The sequence below is a fragment of the Hetaerina americana genome, unplaced genomic scaffold (assembly GCF_022747635.1).
Source record: "Hetaerina americana unplaced genomic scaffold, ioHetAmer1.1.p SCAF_2, whole genome shotgun sequence".
Taxonomy (NCBI): domain Eukaryota; kingdom Metazoa; phylum Arthropoda; class Insecta; order Odonata; family Calopterygidae; genus Hetaerina; species Hetaerina americana.
Genome location: NW_027286763.1, coordinates 110,194,981 through 110,212,967, shown reverse-complemented (window position 1 = coordinate 110,212,967; position 17,987 = coordinate 110,194,981). Strand labels below are relative to the sequence as shown.

Genomic DNA, 17,987 nt, shown 5'->3' with positions numbered 1-17,987 from the left:
CTGCTGATCAATATGCTTTTCGTCCATTTTACTTGCAGCCTTATGATTTATCCCAACAATCAACTCTCCTCACCTGCTATACCTAGCGCTTCGTATTTGTTTTCATTTCTGCCCACTTCACCTTTCCCACACCCACATTTCAAAGGCCTCCATCTATGCCTATCATCCTGCTTCAGTGATTATGTTGGCTCAATCTAAATAACTACTCTCTATGACAAAGTTTTCACTAGCTTTTTCTTAACATCCTTTCTTCTGCAACTAGTTTCACCATTTTGGTCCAAAACACTTCCGAGATAAATGTTGTCTACCCCCACGGCCTTATTTGATTTCAGCTCCCTTAATGCCCTTTCTTTCTCATCGTTGAGTATACTGGGACCTAAGCTGCCTTCATCTACGTCATATTCTCTTTCTGTTTAAGCTTCTTGGCCTGAATTCTTTACCATTAAAATCTTCTATTTATTTCTTCCATCTCACTGTAATTTTTTCTGTTACAGCTATTGTCTTACCTGAATTGTCTAACTGTTTACATAGATCTTTCCTTCTTACTTTTCAATAGAGTTTTAACTTTCTTGCATAGTGCACTAATTTCACACTTCCGTCAGCCTAACTCTGTGTTTATATTTTCTTCTCTCATCTATCTTTCTAATCATCCCACCCATGGTTTCCTTGTCCTACTAGCAGTTCCTATAGTTTCTCTTTCAGCTTTCAATACCCCTTTTTGATATATGTCCATTTTTCTTCAATAGTACTCAGCTCTTTTCCCTCACTCATGATTTTTCCTACAGCCTACTGATAATTCATCCTCATCAATGCAATTAATGCTTCTAAATTCCAAGTCCTACTCCATCACCCCTACCTTATCTTTTTGAATTGGTTGCTACACTTTGATAAGACTACTAAATTGCAATCACAGTCCCCATCCACTCCCAGGAAGCTGTCTGAGTTCATCATGCTATTCCTAAATCTGTGCCTAACCATAATATAATCTAATTGATATCTGCCTGAGTCACCTGGCATTTTCCATGTACACCTATGCTTTTTGTGGTGTCCAAACCAAGTATTGGTGATTACTAACCCCTGTCTCTTGCAGAATTCAATAGGTTTCTCCCTGCGGTCACTCCTTGTTCCTAAACTATAATCTCCCACCTCATCACCATATGGGCTAGGCAGTAGGAGAGACTCCATTGTCTCAATCTCGCCCCAAAATAAGGAGGACTTTCTATCTCTTCCTTCGCCTACCGTCGCATCCCAATCCCCCATCACTATCAAATGTTTCCCGGCAGGAACACACGCAATGATGTCCTCTTAACTGATTGTATATCCTATCGACCTCTTCCTCCTTATGGTTGCCCAGTGGCATGTACACCTGAATAATAACAAAGTTAGTCGGTATGCTTTTATCTCTACTAGTAATATTCAATCCATTACCTGTTCTATGTTGACTACAGTTCTTCCTACCTCTTCATTTAATATTATGGTAACCCCTCGCTGGCTCTCATCCCCTCCGCAGTGTATTACTCCATGACTATCACTCCAGTAATTACCGCTATCCTTCCATCCCACCTCAATAGCCCTAAAAACATCTATATTTCCCTTTTTCATTCCTCCCTTTATTTTCTTTAATTTACCTTTCCTCAACATTCCAAGCTCCTATTCTAACTGAATTGACCTTCTTCTTCTACGCTGTCGATTTGCTTTGCCAGGTTTTTTGAAGATGACAACCATGGAAGCCTTACCTGTCCCGCTGCCGGGCATGCCACACGGCTGAGTCCCATAGTTGCCAGGACTCATACTCTCTATATTGTCCATGATTATGCTCTTGGGAATGATAATTGAGGTGGTTTTGGTTTGTCTTCCTCAATAGTGGTTTTAAAGTGACACCATCACTCAATGGCCACCCCACTGGGGTCAAGACGCCTCCCTGAGGAACAGATGCCGCATGGACTACCTATCGTCTGGCTACTAACCTTCGACCTATCTGGCATGGGTGACCCTACCAGGAGCAAATATCACTTCTCCCGCCAGCACAGGTTTAGGGGTCATCAGAATGCACAAGCCCTTCCACCACATCAAGGTTAGTGTCAATATGAGGGGACATGTTCATATGTAAAAAATAAAATTGGTACTAAACATAACAGTTTCAGGTGCTGCTGCTGGAAATGTTAAGTTTATTTTTACCCTCATAATTGCTATTGGTTGATTTGGAGGTACTGTTAAAAATACTGACATCATAGGAAATATGCCTTTCCAAGTATGTTCTAAGGAATGAGATACTTTTCATCAAATCTTTAAAAATATTTTAAATATTGCAACTTCCTAGGATTTATTTCAGTGACTGATATATATGAACAAAATAAAAAGACTGAAACACATAGAAAGGGGTTTTTTTTCCTCTGTCCAGAAATAAATAAAATTTTAATATACTTTCGTCATTCAATATTTTTCCTACAAAGATAATCACTCCTCACCATCAATACAACATAAATATAGGAGTAAAGATTTTGGTAGCGCTGAGTTCAATAAGCTTTTGTTTAATTTCAGACGTATCAATATTGTACATTTGCAAGTCAATGAATCAATATGTGATATCAACTTGCTTATTATAATGATGAGTAAGTAATTTACAATGAACTCATTGTAATTACTTTCCCGAAAAATTTAAAGATAATGCCAAAAGATTTCCTCTCCTATACATTTTCATCCTCCTTGGTCTATTCATGGCTCCATTTTTACCCAATACCTTTTTAATTTGCTGTTTTGAGAAATTATTTTTAGTAGTCTTGCATAATCATTTAAAACTGAAAATAAACTAAATACTAATGCTTTATTGTAAAAATGAATAAATTAATAATGGTACTATTTCAACTGTCATCATTCAATTCAATTAGCCTTTGCCATGCCACATCAATCATTATTCCTTGACCCCTACCATTAGTGTAACATATTAATTCAAATGAACATGGTTATTATGTTGGCAATTAGTTCATGATTGTTCAATTCAATTCTCCCACAACATAGTCAATGAACTCAAGTGAATACGATCAGGGACACTTTGTCCAAATGGACTTGCAAAATCCATGATTTTATTGCCTGGTGCAATTACTTTTGCATAAAATACACCTCTAAGTACTACCAAAATACACAAGTGAATATTACTTTACTTAGTATTGTTATTTTCAACTAACACCTTCTTCAGTTGATGTCCTTCAAAGCATTTCAACTGAACAATGTCTTTCCATCCTGCAACCATAACTTCATTTAAGCATAACAAACATCTGGGTATATTTTTGTCGTTACTCAGACATTGTGCAAAAACAAATTGTGCTTTCTACACCATAGGAAGACTTACTAAAGAAAAACTATTTTTCGAGTTAAAACACTTATAAGAGTCAATTATTAACAATTTTTAATATAAAAATAAAATATTTACAATCCTTATATACATGTATCAAAACCATTCAAATCTTAAATTAACTTTCATTATCATTTTCTTCATCTTCATCATCATCCACAGGGGATATTTCCTCCTGTTTCTTCTTCCAAGCTTTTGCCATGGCCAGTAGCTTAAGATTGGGTTTAACGGCTTCATCTTCAGGAAATATGTAATCAAAGAACTCTTCCCATCCCACTTCACTCTGCAAAGATTCCACAAAATATTAGTCGATAAAAGCACATGAATATTTAAAAAAATATTCAAATGCAAAAAACAGTGCATGTGTTTTTTTTGAAAATATAGATTCTCTCTTATCCCAACTGGAAACTGATCTGCTACCTCAGCAAAATGTAGAATCAAAATGGATTTTGTATTACGAGACAAAACTGGAAGTGGGTGAATTGTGGCAATTATCTTTGAAGGTAAATAACCAATTTTACAATGATTTAAGTTTTAAAACTACAATTTTCAGGATTAAGTAGTTTGTTCTTCAAGAATCTCAGAATAGGAAAGTCAATCCCGATAGAAAGAAAACAACGACATTTAACCGTTCCCAAATATGTGCTCCCAAAAAAATGTGAGAGAGATTACAAATGCCTACGGCATCGTAACTGCTCTGTGGAAAAGCCAAATGTGTAACTTGAGGAGAAAAAATATGACTTTCTTGATGCAAAATTGACTAATTCAAATCAATAGTCAAAAGAAATATCCTCTTCAAAAGAATATTAATTTAATTTAATTTTTGGACCCATTTGACCAATGGTTTCCTGGTTCCACTTTTATTTTACCTCACAGTTAGTTGGGGATTCCTTTGAATCTTAGTTCCCCTTTTTACAAACAATAATGAGACATAAGGAAACAACATACATAACAAAACAGACAAAAAGACAAAAATAATCAGACATAAGGAAAGTTTTTCTAAAATTTTAACATCTACAGGTGCTTATATATGTTGGGAGTTAAACTAATGATAAACAATTCAAGAAAAGAAAAAAAAAATCACTCAATAGACATATAGAATACATTGCTACATTTTACACAAAATTTTACACAAAATATTTCCCAGTTAGTTCGCTTGTTGTGGAGAGAATATTAGAGAATGAACACATAATACGGTTTAATTCAGTGATATCCAGAAACGAAAGACCCCAAATGCGACCATAAAAGAAAATTATTTGGGCATGTAACTGACAGAGCAAGGGATGGCAATAAATCAACACTCGAGGAGACCCTCTTCCCATTTCAGAGGTGATGACACTCACCCCATCCTCCGCCCGAACGCGCTGCCGTCTCTTGATCCGGCGAGGCATCAGCTGCTTAACACGATTCTGGCTGCTCTCATCTCCCAACCGGCCTTCAAAGTCTCTCCAAGCCTCCAGCAATAGCACACGCTCCTCTTTTTCCGAGGGGCCACGACTCCTTAGCGACTGGTTTGCCCTGTCATAGATCCTCCTAGCTCTTGCAATACGTTCTTCCTCACCCTTTACATCATCCTCCCCTTCCTCAACAGCAGACAGCTCAAACTGAGCATAACTCATCCATACCTATGGATACATGATTATTACATTAACAGATAAGTGAGAACCAAACTGGAATGAATACGTGCACTGCCTCCATATTATGGCTCATAAATTACAATAACCTGCTTCATGTTTTCTAAAACTGAGGGTCATTATTTAACAATGCATATGGGTTAGGCATTAATTGTCAATAAATTCTTAAATTCAGGTGTTTACCCGTCACAAAAGCTTGGGTAAGTAATCTACTTAGGTAAGACTGCTGTCAATTCTATTATTATATCTTAAGTGAATATTTCACTAATTTAGCAAATTACCATTTGGCCAGGATTTCACATACATTTCTGCATTTAAAATTTTCTTTTCGGCAAAACATTTTATTCAAGTTATATTAACTGAATAGTTATGATTTTTATGTTTGGTCTTGCTGCCCAGGACGTGCAATCATCAAAATTAAAACGATCAAATTTTACTCAAATGCATCAAATACCCAAGCATTGATTGGCACTATCACATTGAGTAAAGCATAATGTTTTGATGATTGAGGAAAAAGATTCCTCCAATTGCAATTATCAGTGAACAACCACAACTGGCCCTCACCTCACTCCTCTGCCCTTGTGGCCACAAGATTGATGAACATATGGTTCCAACGACCTCCACATCTCTCCTATCGCCAATTTTTTGACTCCCTTGGACTACTACCTGTTCTCCAATATGAATAAGAGGACGGTGGGAGGGATATTTTATTTTATGAGGAGATTGCACAAACAAATGACTATTTCGTTAAGTTGGAACCGTCACATTTTTTTTTAAGGGATCAATAAACTGGAGCAGCAGCGAATGAAATGTATAAGCCTAAAAAGGAGACTATGTTGAGAAGTAATTGTGTTTCCTCCTCAAATATAAGGTATTTTTCATTTTTTTAGATTTTTCAAACCACCCACATAAGTAGTTACATGGATTTTAGTCATGACTTAAACCTGCATCAGCTTTGGAGAACGTAAAGTGGATTTTGGAATAGGTATTCTATTAACCACTAATTTGGACTGATAAATACATCATTAAGGCAATGCTTTGAATTAAAAAGAGAGTCAGATAGGCTTTGGTTTTTGTGGAACAAATGGCTTATTACTAGCTTCTGCAGTAAATAAACATCAGCTGAGCATCAATCACAAAATTTTAGGTAGGTAACATAATTATTGTTAACTAACATTTTACTAATTATGACCATCATTAGAGAAGAGCATTTTTCCACATTCCAACTCTTAATGTAGAGACATAGAGAGTTATCACCCTATGCAGCAAAAATTTTGAGGCAATTTTTATATTATACTGAGGGACTGCTCAAGTTATGCAACTATTCCTGGGATATTAGACAACACAAAAAATTTAAAACGACATGGGCTATGTGGCGACACTGCAAGCACCAACACATCCAAAATATTGTGTATTATCTTCATGAAAAGTTAAAAATCACATATTTTACTTCAGGCTGTACAATTACATTTATGTTTTCATTACCTTGACATGAAGAGTCCTTTCCAGTAACCTTTCATAAAGCTCTCTCGCTTTATTCATTTCACCGAGTCCAACTTCAAAGTCAATATAAGCCTTCCACAACAATTCTGGCATATCCAAGCGAGGTTGGTTTACAGCCAATTCATATATCGCCCTCGCTCTGTCTGTGTCTCCTAGAAGAGTCTCAAGCTCTGCAAACTAATAATGATAACATAATTAGCTATTTACACAACCAACCAAAAATATACGAAAATGAAAATAATTTGGAATTACGAACATAAATGTTACACATCCATTGGAAATAATAATATATGTACTCCTCATTGTTAAATTGACTATCTGTCCTTAGGAGAGTGGAAAAATTGTTTTTGCCATTTGGGGATCTCTGATCTCACACAAATGCATTGACAGATAGGCGATATGCAAAATACGAGGTTGGTTCAATAAGTACCAGTGTTAGAAATGAAGAAACCATTTTTTTATTTTTCAACATGGTCCCCTTTTAAAAAGATACACTTCTCCTAACGTTCTGGCCATTTTTTAACCCCTCCAAAAAATAGGAGTTGTCGAACTCTCCAAAATACGCCTCTGTCTCAGCGATAACTTCCTTGTTTAAGCTAAATTTTTTTCCTGCGAGATATACCTTCATGTTAGGGAACAAGAAAAAGTCGCAGGGAGCCAGATCGGGTGAATACGGGGGGTCCGGCAGCAATTCATAACGTAGTTCATGAAGTTTTCGAAGTTGACAGCCGGATCAGCTTGTTGCCCACCTTGAGCAATCGCGGCACCCATTGGGCCAATAATTTTTTCATCGCCAACTTCTCATGTAAAATACTAATTGCCATTCCGGTTGACACACCCACGGCCTCTGCTACTTCGCGCACTTTCGTTCGTCGATCAGCGAGAATCATGGCGTGGACTTTTTGAATGATTTCCTCGGTAACCACGTCTGCCGTGCATCCTGGTCGCTCCTCATCAAAAACAGATGTTCGCCCACGTTTAAATTTGTTGAACCAATATCTAACTGTGGTCATAGATGGCTAAGTGTCCCCATAAACAGCATCCAACTTTGCTTTTATCTCCTCGCATTTCTCCCTATCCAAAAACAAAAAGCAAATTACCTAACGATACTGCTCTTTTTCCATCTTAGCAAAAATCATGAAACGCCTTACACGAATGGCCGCCTAATCCAAACTAACCTTTAAATCAGTCAGAAATTTGTTTCACCATCGTTTGATAGATGGCAGCACACGATGATAACATACTTCAGGAACGCCCTTTGTCGTCAAACATGGGTACTTATTGAACCGCCCTCTTATACATACTTTTTAAATTGAAAAGATGGCAGTAATTAATGTGAATTGTACCACAGGTACTTACTGAGATGAGAATGGAGAAATATTAAGCATAAACAGTAACACGAAACACCATTTTCAAAAATAAATGTTAAGGTTAACTGAAAAATTGCATAAAAGGAAATGTGGTATCAAACAATGCTTAATAAATATAAAATTTTCCGCCCAAGTGACTACGCTTATTCCCTAGTAATAACAATTTACCTTCATCCAAGTGATACAATTTTCTGGTCCAAATTCCAGAAATTTTTCATATAATATTCTGCACCGGTCGAATTCTCGTAACTGGATTTCTAGATCGATGTAGCCACGGAAAAGTTTGTCCTTGGGACATCTACCGAGTGCCATGCCCTAAAAAATAAAACTCAAATAGAGGCAACTATGGACATAAATAATTAACTCAATATTACCAAAAAAGTATTATACATATGGTTAATGACAACATTAGTTTCAGAAGTAACTATACTACAAAAGTAAGCATATTTTTTTACCAGAGTTTTCCTGGCAGCCGTGAGATTCTTTTGCCGGATTTCAAATTGCGCATAGAGGAGCCACATTTTTGTGAAGGTAAATACTTTATGAGGTACTAACTCCAAACACGCTCGGTAAACTTGTCTTGTCCGATCCATATCCATTGCTTCCAACTCCTCAAACAATGCATAATTAATCCATAAATAGATATAACGCCTCCAGAACTGCTTTTCCTGAAAAAAATAATGTATGAAGTCAAACTAAGAAGGGATATTCATGAAGAATGAAGTGATTAGGTTGTCCTCACAAGACAGGAATTCCAAAATGTAACCGATTGACCACAAGATAAAAATGATGAAGAGCAATGCATTATAAAAGACAGGGTCACACCCTGAGGGTTCTTTCTGTAAGGGGCTTCATGACAGTACTAGTAAACATATAAGCAATAAAACAATTTGAAAAATAATAAAAATGTAGCAACTTTTCAATCATTTGTAATAACCTTTGGATTGCCAATCTGAATTCATAAAGAAACAACTATTATTTTTATCATAATAAGAATTACGTCAGATATGAACATTTCATCCGGTCCACAAAATTCTCAAGAGCTCAAACAAACCTTTGTTGGAGGAACATTTGCTATCGCACGTTCATAAGTCTCTCGAATAACTTCCAAATTTCCCTCGCTTTCCACAAGTCGCAAGTAATCAAACCAAGCGTCATAGTTTTCTGGGTTAGCTTTCACTTCCTGTAATGGTTCAAAGGTGTTAACTACTGTCATTGTCATAATTGGCTTCTTTTGATAATAGAAAATTGAAGTTGTTCCTTTTTAATATTTCTAATTTAAATACCTCTTCATATTGAAATTTCCTCTTGCTAACAATTACGTCCTCAATGCCAGTCCTGTCGCCATACTTCTTCTCGTGAACTGTATAGGATTTGTAGAGTTCTTGAGCTCTCTCTTTGGGAATATGATCCAGGGCGTATTTATATATAACTCTTGCACGATCATGCTAAAACAGATGAATGTGGTATATTTTTAAAGCTACAGCAACCTTATTCACATCATTCAAAATGGATTCGTTACAACTAAAACCCAAGTTGTGGTATTATGACATAAAATGAAAATACTGAAATACTATTATTACTTCTTTTTGACCTTCCTCAAATTTTGCAAATGCTATGTATAGTCTTTCGTCCATAGTTTCTTCACCAAAAAACTCCACTGCCCTTTCATATACTCTTCTTGCACTGGCAATAAAGTTATGCTGCTCTTCAAACCTAGGTAGAAAATGTATAAAGAAAGCATTTATTATTTCCAAAAAATGTACGATGACAAATACTACAAATATACATAAGTACAAGTAAAGAGTCAATTGAGTCATTTAAACACTCATAGCAATTTAAATAATACCATAATTTCCAAAAACATTACCATAAACATTTAATTGTTTCCAAATATTATCATCAAAGGGAAAATAATCAATTCAAATACATTCACTTAATACTATTTCTGACTTACCTTGCAAATTTTATCCAGTTTTTTACATCTGGGTGTACATATACAAATCTTTCATAAATTGTCCTACTGCGGTCAATTTCTTTGTACCTCAATTCGAATTTGATATACGTCAGCCAAGCTTGCTCATCTGGTTCCCAATCCATCCATCTTTCAAACACTTGCCGTGCACCTGAAAAGCAAAGTTGAAATTTTGGACACAATTAAAATATTGTAAAAACAAATCAAAATGATAAGACAGAATGGGAGTCATTCTCTTATGGGGCTCTTTAAAGTTTTATTTCAGTTCACACAAAATCCAACAAAGCATTCGTATAATCCATTAAGGGGCCCGACCTTATGCACCAATTTAAATCTTTAATGCAGAGATAAATCCTTCGAAACTTCAGCAACTGAAGGACTTTAAACAGAGGAAGTGACTTATAAGAGGGAGGGATTGCCCATTTTAGTGGCAATTTAACTTTTTCTTTTAATGTTCGCACCAAAGTGCCTCATCTCAGAAAATCTTGAAGGAGGGGCATGAATGGGAGAATGAAGTAGAAGGTGCAAAATCAAACATCCTATTTACAGCTCTATTTAAAACATGACCACAGGAAGTAAAACAGTTGCAACTTCTAAATTCAGCCTAGTTGAAGGAAAATAATGACATTTTTAAACGGCAGATTGTATTACTGAGGAAAATAGAATTCCTGGGATAGACAACCAAAAGTTCAAATTTTCTCCACCAGGAAGATCACAAACAGTTAAATTCTAATCAGCTAAATCAAAATCATTTGCAATCTCTAATCCCTTGATGACTGAGAGAGAGGTGTCCCCCAAGGCTCTATTCTCGAACCTATAATTTACCTTCTGTACATAAAAAACTTCCCAATATTCCGTAAAACCAAACCTCCTTCAAGATCCTAAACTATGCAGAGAAACATCCATAAGAGTAAATGTGAGAAGATAATTTGGTATTCATGAAAAATGAAAAAATAACATCCAATTTCATCCCTACGAACAGAAAATTATATCCTCCCTGCTTTTGAGGATAAATCGGTCCTTTCATAAGTGATCTACTGTGACAAAATTCTTAGGTATGCATGTTCATAAGACTCTATCCTTGGGAATCCATGTTGAAAAATGAAGCTCTTAAGTTGTTACCAACTGAGGAAACTGCGACCCTGGTTGACGATGTTACGGCTCTTTCAGTTTATCATGCATTCATTCATAGTCAACTTAAATGGGGAATTGCCATTTGGAGGCACTCATATCATTCCATGCACCTCTTTAGGCAGCAAGAATGGCCAGCCAGAATCCTAGGTAAAGTTCCAAGGCATTTAGTTATAGATTTCACTTAAAAAATTTTAAATTTTAACTATTTCTTGTAGGTATATTTTTCACACTATTATTTTAGCAAAGAAAAACAAAGCCATGGTCAATTTGATAACCAATGCTGATATATATAGGCAGAGGACAAGAGGTTATATTGACTTAAGGATAACTGCCCATAACTAAGCCATATTTGCAAAGGACTGGGGAGAAATTTCTGAAATCACTACCAAGAAAACTAAGGTAAATTTTTTTGTAATTTAAGTTTAAACTTTCAGTTCTAATCAGTTCCAGTGCATCAATTCTATACAATGCATGAATTCATATCTCTGTAGATAAATAATTTAATTCTCATGTATGCTGTTACTGCTCCTGTTTACTGTTTTCTTTCTATTTGGGACTGATTCATTTAACTCCAATTGCAATGTACTGTGTTTGTCTGCACTATTTGCAATCAATTTGATGTGTTCAATACATTATCAAACATGCCTCTTAGGAACCAATAAATATCATTATCATCATTATAAGGAAATATATTTTCCATCATTAAAATATTTTTATTATTTTCTATGACCAAGTTAACTATCCTTCACATTTCTTTAATATTTATTTGGACTTGATAGCAACTAGGAGGATGCGGAAAGGAAGCATGGCTTTTAAATTAAGCCCTTAACTGACTGTTATCTGTACACGGAAACTGAAACATAAATATTTTAACTATATTTTTGTTCGCAGTCGGATGTGCTGTGATGGAGGAAGAAATTCCTCTACCACAGCCAGCCTTCCCACCACTGCAAGCATCTTCACTGCAGTGTCATTGCCACCAATATACACTGAATAATACTGCCAGGCACTGTGACAACTGCATCATCTTCTGTAGTGACTCCTTGAGCAACCTTAAGTTCCTAGACAGGCAGCAGCAAATGCAACCCATCGTAAATAAACTTCAAGTTTTGCCCAAGATTCCCTGCTGTGGAAAGACAAGCTTTTTTGTTGGTGCCATTAAATATTGATAGGTGCCAAAAAAATATTCCGGTGGAATCTGGAGCTAAATTAGCCACAGTAATGGGGGCTGGGAGATACCATCCATCAAGTACCTAATTTTCTACCAAAAATTTATTTCTTGGTCCGAAAATTCTTTACTATGCTGTGGGATTAAGAGAGGGAAAATAAATTCGGGGGAATAAGGTATCTGGATCAGAGTAGTTGTTCCCGAGGAAGGATCACCAGACAGAAGTTCAACTTGCAACTCTAAGAAGTGAGCACACTAATACTATAAACGGAGGAATCTCCTCTGTGTGAGACTTGCGGTGCACCCTCAGCATTAAGCACCTCAGAATACATACAGAGATTTGCAAACCCCCAGCAGGTGCTCCCAGCTCTGGGAGACAATTAGTCATTTTCCACACTTAATCATTCTTGAGATGTATCAATGCATGTAATGATATAATTTTTTTATTTTCAATTTAATAGGTGACCACACAGGGCAGATGAATGAGTTTTGAACAGTCAATGAAGAGTAAACACTATTTTAATGAGGAATGATGATGATGGGAGAGGAAGAGGGAAAAGAGAATGCATGCATGAAATCGTTAAATTAGAAATTTGGAGAAAGTGGCTGGGTAAAATGGCGACTAAGGAGGGTAAATTTAAATTAAAGATAGACAAGCAGCTTTCAATGTAATCTACGAGGGTACACCATTGTGAGGGTGCTGTGAAAAGTTGGGCATAAAAATATAAATTATGAATTCAGACTCCAAGATATTCTCAAACTCCTTGCTATGAAGCCTTTATCCCATAGCCATTGACGTGCCAGAAGAAATCGTCCGAGTGATAACGTATGAAGTCATCATACAAGTTGTCAATGCACTCGTGCTCTTTTGCCAATCCAAAATTTCAATCTTGGGCATGTGAATACGGGAATTGTTCAAGGGGGCCTAAAACGAGTAAATCAAAATTACCTGCAATGTTTCCAAGCATTTCCTCCATGTATGTATACTTGTACCAAAATTGATTCGCTCTCGGGAGAATTGTGACAGCTCGATCCCACAAATTCCGGGCATGGTTGACTTGTCTGCTTCGCATCTCCAATTCGGTATATTTGAGCCATAATGCAATATTTCTATGATCAACATCCAATGCTCGTTCATAAATTGAGCGTGCCCTGTTTAGAATGAAAGAGAAACGTAAGTAAAGCCAAAATTATAATGGCCACGACACAATACATGCATAAAAACAGATACACAGATTGATTTCTCAACTGCTAGGCCTAGAGCTCCAAATGCGGTTTGGAGGGACTGTCTACCAAAGCAATTCTGATCAGACATCAAAATCGGTTTCAATAAAGTCACAGGATGAATTGTGGCACTAGCATACTAATTTTTATTTCTCCTAGTGCACAACAAAGGAGAAATTCATTCCCAATAGGCCTTTAATAAAACTCAAAGGGCCATATCTTATACTCATACCTGTGTAGTTCCTTTTGACTCTCTTCCCACTGAGCATATTTTATCCAATTACTAATTACAGTTCGATTTTTCCTGATGTTATCTTCAAACAATTTTCTCTTCCTATGTTGATAATCAGCGAGTTCTTCAGGGTCTGATATTTTTTGTTTAGGTGGCTGAATTGGAATAGAAAAGTGAAATTAAGACGATTGCGTTAGTTACAGAGATGAAAATATGAAGGTAGCACTAGACCGAAGTTTTAAAACGTAACTGTTCCGTTTTCGAATAAAATGATGCTGCTGAAGATTACTAACGGGGATATTTTGAAAACTGGAGCAAAACTATCGTACTTACCGGAGGTAAAATTTCCAAATCCCTCTCTTTGGCTTCACGAAGAAGTTGTTCGGCAGTGATTTGAATCTCAGCTGGAGCTTTGTTTTTTACCTGGAAAGAAGAATTCAAAAGGCACTGCAACTTTGTCTTCGCTTCATATTATAGGTTGATTAGGGTCAGTAATCAGGGAATATTCAAAAGGAATGAAGAAAATACTGGATTCATACCTTTGCCACTTTGGGCATTTTTTGCGGTTTAGCTTCCATTTTTGCTTAAAAGAGTGATCTCCTTCAGTTTAACTTTGGTTCCTGTGCACTAAATTAGTGTGATATTTCTTGTACACGCAAATATATTGGCATCATTCAAATTCACTCAATCACAAACGCGTTCTTGCGCGTTGACCAGACTTGTGCATTGCGATGTTCATGTGTTATTTTTCTGAACTCTTTTGTTTTGATCGGACCCGCTTTTTCGAAACTCAAAATAGTGAAGTATTTCACCATTTTATTCACCTAAACAAATAGAGAAAGCCATTCTAAATGATACCATGAGTCTGATTTTGACTGATGAATTTTTAGTTGAATGTTCAAAAAAAATAGTAACAGCTGATAAAAAGGACTGGCTGTCCTACAAACAGGGTTGGATACAGAATCATTGACTGACTGTTCTATAATAAATTAACTATAGCCAAGAAAATGGCTGGTTTCAAAAATAAAGGCTTCCTGCTGAAGAACACTTAATTTCAATCATATATGGTAAAATTACTCTATCCCTGGTCCACACCACGGTAGTCTAGGGGTTAAGGCATTGGACTAGTGAACAGAGGGGACTGGGTTCAATTCCCGTGCAAGGCACTCTGGGCACCTGCAGTTCCACCCAAGCTATGTGATTTTTCAGGTCCCAGATGTTACTGGGAAACCATAACCACCACAGGGAAAAGAACTGCCCCCCCTTCCCTGATGTGTTAATTCCCCACACCATCACCTACCAAATCAACCTTAAGGTTGATTACGGTGTTAATGGTTTTATTGCAGAATTATATGTCATTAGTTCCAAATTCTGCCCGGTTTATATTTCTCACTTTGTAAGTCAATGATGAATAAGTCTATTTCTTCTCATGCAACAAACATAATTGTAACAAGATACAGTCATGAATCATGATTCCAAATTCCATGCATCATTTGTTCCAAAATTAAAAAAATCTTTTTAGCCATGTTTTTTCTCTTGAGATTACAAACAAGACTGTGCTAATGTAGATTTTATATTATGCCATTATAAAGTATCATTTTTTGGCGCTCATCATCCCATGCTGCAACCAAACATGTTTAAAATTAAAGAAACAGTCATATGCATTGTGACTTTTGGTCAATATAATGCTTCAAGTGTTGCCTTTTCAAAAAATTGTCAGAAATACCTGTACTGGGTATGGCATACTTCACTCTTTTCTCTGTAGGAGAGGATTGCGATGGTGAGGTAGCTAACTTGCTGGCTTACCAGTCAGAGGGCCCAGGTTCGAATGCCGGAGACGGCAGATTATTTTTCAGGGATATCCCAATCCCTACTTGAGGTGCTTCATGGAGGGCACGTTGAGTGAGAACGCCATCCATCCGATGAGACGTTTCACTGTGTGTTATCCCATGGAACCTTTCCGTAAAGAGTAGGCTACTGCAGATGTCGGGTTTCTCTCCACCCTTCCCCATCCATCCCTAATGGCACAAATGACATCAGCTGTCGGTCGCATCCCCTAAATCTACTATTTTAGTTGAAGAATTACAACTCTTACTCCTGCATTTACAGTCACCTCCAATCCGTGGGAGACTGCAGCGTCCCCCGAACCAAAATTTCCCGTGGCAAAGCTGAGGACTAGAAGTTCCTGTGCGGCCTACGTTAAAAATTTTGACATAGAAGACCCCTTAGAGGCTCCCAGAATTGAGAGATAACTACACATATAGGCCTTAGCTTTGATTTGGACTCGCCAAGATATGTCTCATGTCATTCTTTTTTGCAGGGGAACAATTCTTTCTAGCTAAATTGGTCAAAACAACCATTTAACCAATATTTTTAAAATCCATAAGAAGTGTCCCACCGAAAGTTTCAATCAACCCCCGTGTGAATATTGTCCCAAAATGAAATTGGACTTCTTTAGAATATACCCATATTTATCATACAAAGTAAAAATAATATAGCAGGTTTTCTTAGTCAATGATGCATGTTCAAAAGGATAGAAACGTATTGTAGTGCAATACCAAGGAATTCCATTGAGAAAATACCATGATATGAGAAGTCGGCTCTTGCTCTTGGATGAAATTGGAATGAGCTAACTTCATGTGATTTACATTCTGGGCTAAATACACACCCTTCCTTCTTCTAACTAGAATTATATGATTACTTGAACATTCCTTTTAAATGTATCTAAGGGAAAAATCCTGTAATGTTTTGTATTTAACTCAAAGGTTTAGCCTTATGCCCAAGGTGTTCAGATTCTTTACTCTGATAAATATGGGAAAACGGCGGAAAAGTTAACTCTAGGATTTACAAAAAAGCACTCAAGACTGAATTTGCCCAAAAAAAGCCAGGATACCAGATATTTATTCAAGATACAATTCATAAAAGTACATATTCAACCAGTATATAAGTTAATTCACTTAAAACATTATGCAAACTGACCGTGAAACATGCTTTATCCCAAGCCAAAGCCCAAGATATGTTTGCCAAACCGAAAGACTTACAAATGGTCACAATCAAAAGATGGCATTTAATTTGACCTCCAATCCGGTGCACTTTCACTAAATGTAAATCCAAATCACTGCCACATAAACGTCATCAATCATTCAGCATCTTCTGTCCTAACAGGATGAGTTAGAGGTATAACAGATCTCTTCTTCACATCTCGAGACAGTGCTTTCCTCATATCTGAAGTACAAATATTTGTGACTTAGGGAAATTTTACTTCACAATGACTTACCCTTGGTAAAGTACAAATCCATGGGTGCAGTAAAAACATATGGGAAATTATTCACAAAAGCTATTAGTTCATCGGAAAACGAGCGGCGCTTCAGCACTAAGAATGCATTCAATAAAAAAAACTCACCAAAAGCATCTTCATCTGGGTCTCCTGAATAGTACTCCAATACAGTCCGATAAACAATATATCCTAATCGCTTGTACATAGTTATTGCCCCTTTGTTGGAGACTCTTACAAAGAGGTCAACGAAATAAGCTCTCTTTCTGTAAATGCGAACCAAATGATTACACAGCACATGTAATGGAGCCATTTCACATATCTCTTAAGAGGCTATATATGTTTAAAATTTCGAAAAACTTACTTTTCAGAGACATCTTCAAGCCATGCCATCAAAGTTCCAGCTAACCCAAGCCTTCGGAATTCAGGTGAAACAGTGAGAGCAGTGACATGACCATGCCAATTCTCCCCGTGACCTTCCGCTTTACCCATAACTGATACAAATGAAAATTGACGATTGAAAGCCATACAATAAGAATATTTACGATTAGTATTGTATAAACTTACTGTAACCCATTATTTCGCCGCTGGGTGATTCAGCAACTTGAAAATACTCAGGCCAGTGGGCTAAATATTGCATATAAAAGGAAAGGCCATACTGTACACCATTAAGGAATCTGCTGTAATAAACTAACATACTACATAATACAATTCCGAGTGGTACAACTCGAGGACCAATTCGTTTAGAAGGATACAGTCTCTGTGAGAGGATCTAAGTTTCTGAAATTAAAATAATGAAATAATTACGTCAGGGAAATATTTTACCTCGTATATTTATCGCAAAACCCCAAATGCAAACTTACACGTTATTGAATTTGAACATATCATTACAAGTAAACGGCCGAAGAGTAGTCATCTTGATAAATATTTAGAATATAGACTCAAAGAAATTTGAAATGTAATAAAATTTCTAATGAAATGTCAATACATCCGAATTTTCATAATGCTATTTAGCGACACTAAAAGAAAATATAAATACAAAATAGTCAAATCTGTTACACGGAGTTCAAAACATTGCCCTTCATATGATGAAGGTACGCGTTAAATAATATTGTTCCTTT

The 17,987-nt window shown here is 36.5% G+C and overlaps 2 protein-coding genes across 2 annotated transcripts; both read right to left on the bottom strand.

Moving 5' to 3' along the window:
• Positions 1 to 3,389: 3,389 nt before the first annotated feature.
• Positions 3,390 to 14,307, bottom strand: crn (pre-mRNA splicing factor crn). Its single transcript, XM_071585179.1, has 13 exons — positions 14,132 to 14,307; positions 13,926 to 14,015; positions 13,593 to 13,747; positions 13,086 to 13,288; positions 9,817 to 9,985; positions 9,443 to 9,575; positions 9,146 to 9,307; positions 8,914 to 9,042; positions 8,315 to 8,527; positions 8,028 to 8,174; positions 6,472 to 6,666; positions 4,696 to 4,977; positions 3,390 to 3,635 (listed from the first exon to the last, which is right to left on the bottom strand). The coding sequence occupies exons 1-13, from the start codon at positions 14,168 to 14,170 to the stop codon at positions 3,471 to 3,473; spliced, it is 2,082 nt and encodes a 693-aa protein (XP_071441280.1). The 5' UTR covers positions 14,171 to 14,307; the 3' UTR covers positions 3,390 to 3,470.
• A 2,150-nt stretch (positions 14,308 to 16,457) lies between these two features.
• Naa20A (N-alpha-acetyltransferase 20 A) lies at positions 16,458 to 17,973 on the bottom strand. The gene is made up of 6 exons (XM_071585947.1): positions 17,730 to 17,973; positions 17,622 to 17,646; positions 17,434 to 17,524; positions 17,231 to 17,360; positions 16,996 to 17,132; positions 16,458 to 16,817 (listed from the first exon to the last, which is right to left on the bottom strand). Exons 1-6 carry the CDS (start codon positions 17,780 to 17,782, stop codon positions 16,732 to 16,734), a joined length of 522 nt encoding a protein of 173 aa, XP_071442048.1. The 5' UTR covers positions 17,783 to 17,973; the 3' UTR covers positions 16,458 to 16,731.
• Positions 17,974 to 17,987: the final 14 nt, after the last annotated feature.

Excerpts from the sequence above, each read along its gene's own strand:
- crn (XM_071585179.1), bottom strand. The coding sequence starts at position 14,170 with ATGGAAGCTAAACCGCAAAAAATGCCCAAAGTGGCAAAG. Across the intron at positions 8,175-8,314 it reads CGGCTGCCAGGAAAACTCTG|GGCATGGCACTCGGTAGATG; the intron begins GTAAAAAAATAT and ends TTTATTTTTTAG. Across the intron at positions 3,636-4,695 it reads GCGTTCGGGCGGAGGATGGG|AGTGAAGTGGGATGGGAAGA; the intron begins GTGAGTGTCATC and ends GAATCTTTGCAG.
- Naa20A (XM_071585947.1), bottom strand. The coding sequence starts at position 17,782 with ATGACTACTCTTCGGCCGTTTACTTGTAATGATATGTTCAAATTCAAT. Across the intron at positions 17,133-17,230 it reads CTTGAAGATGTCTCTGAAAA|AAAGAGAGCTTATTTCGTTG; the intron begins GTAAGTTTTTCG and ends TCGCATTTACAG. Across the intron at positions 16,818-16,995 it reads CCCAGATGAAGATGCTTTTG|ATATGAGGAAAGCACTGTCT; the intron begins GTGAGTTTTTTT and ends TTTGTACTTCAG.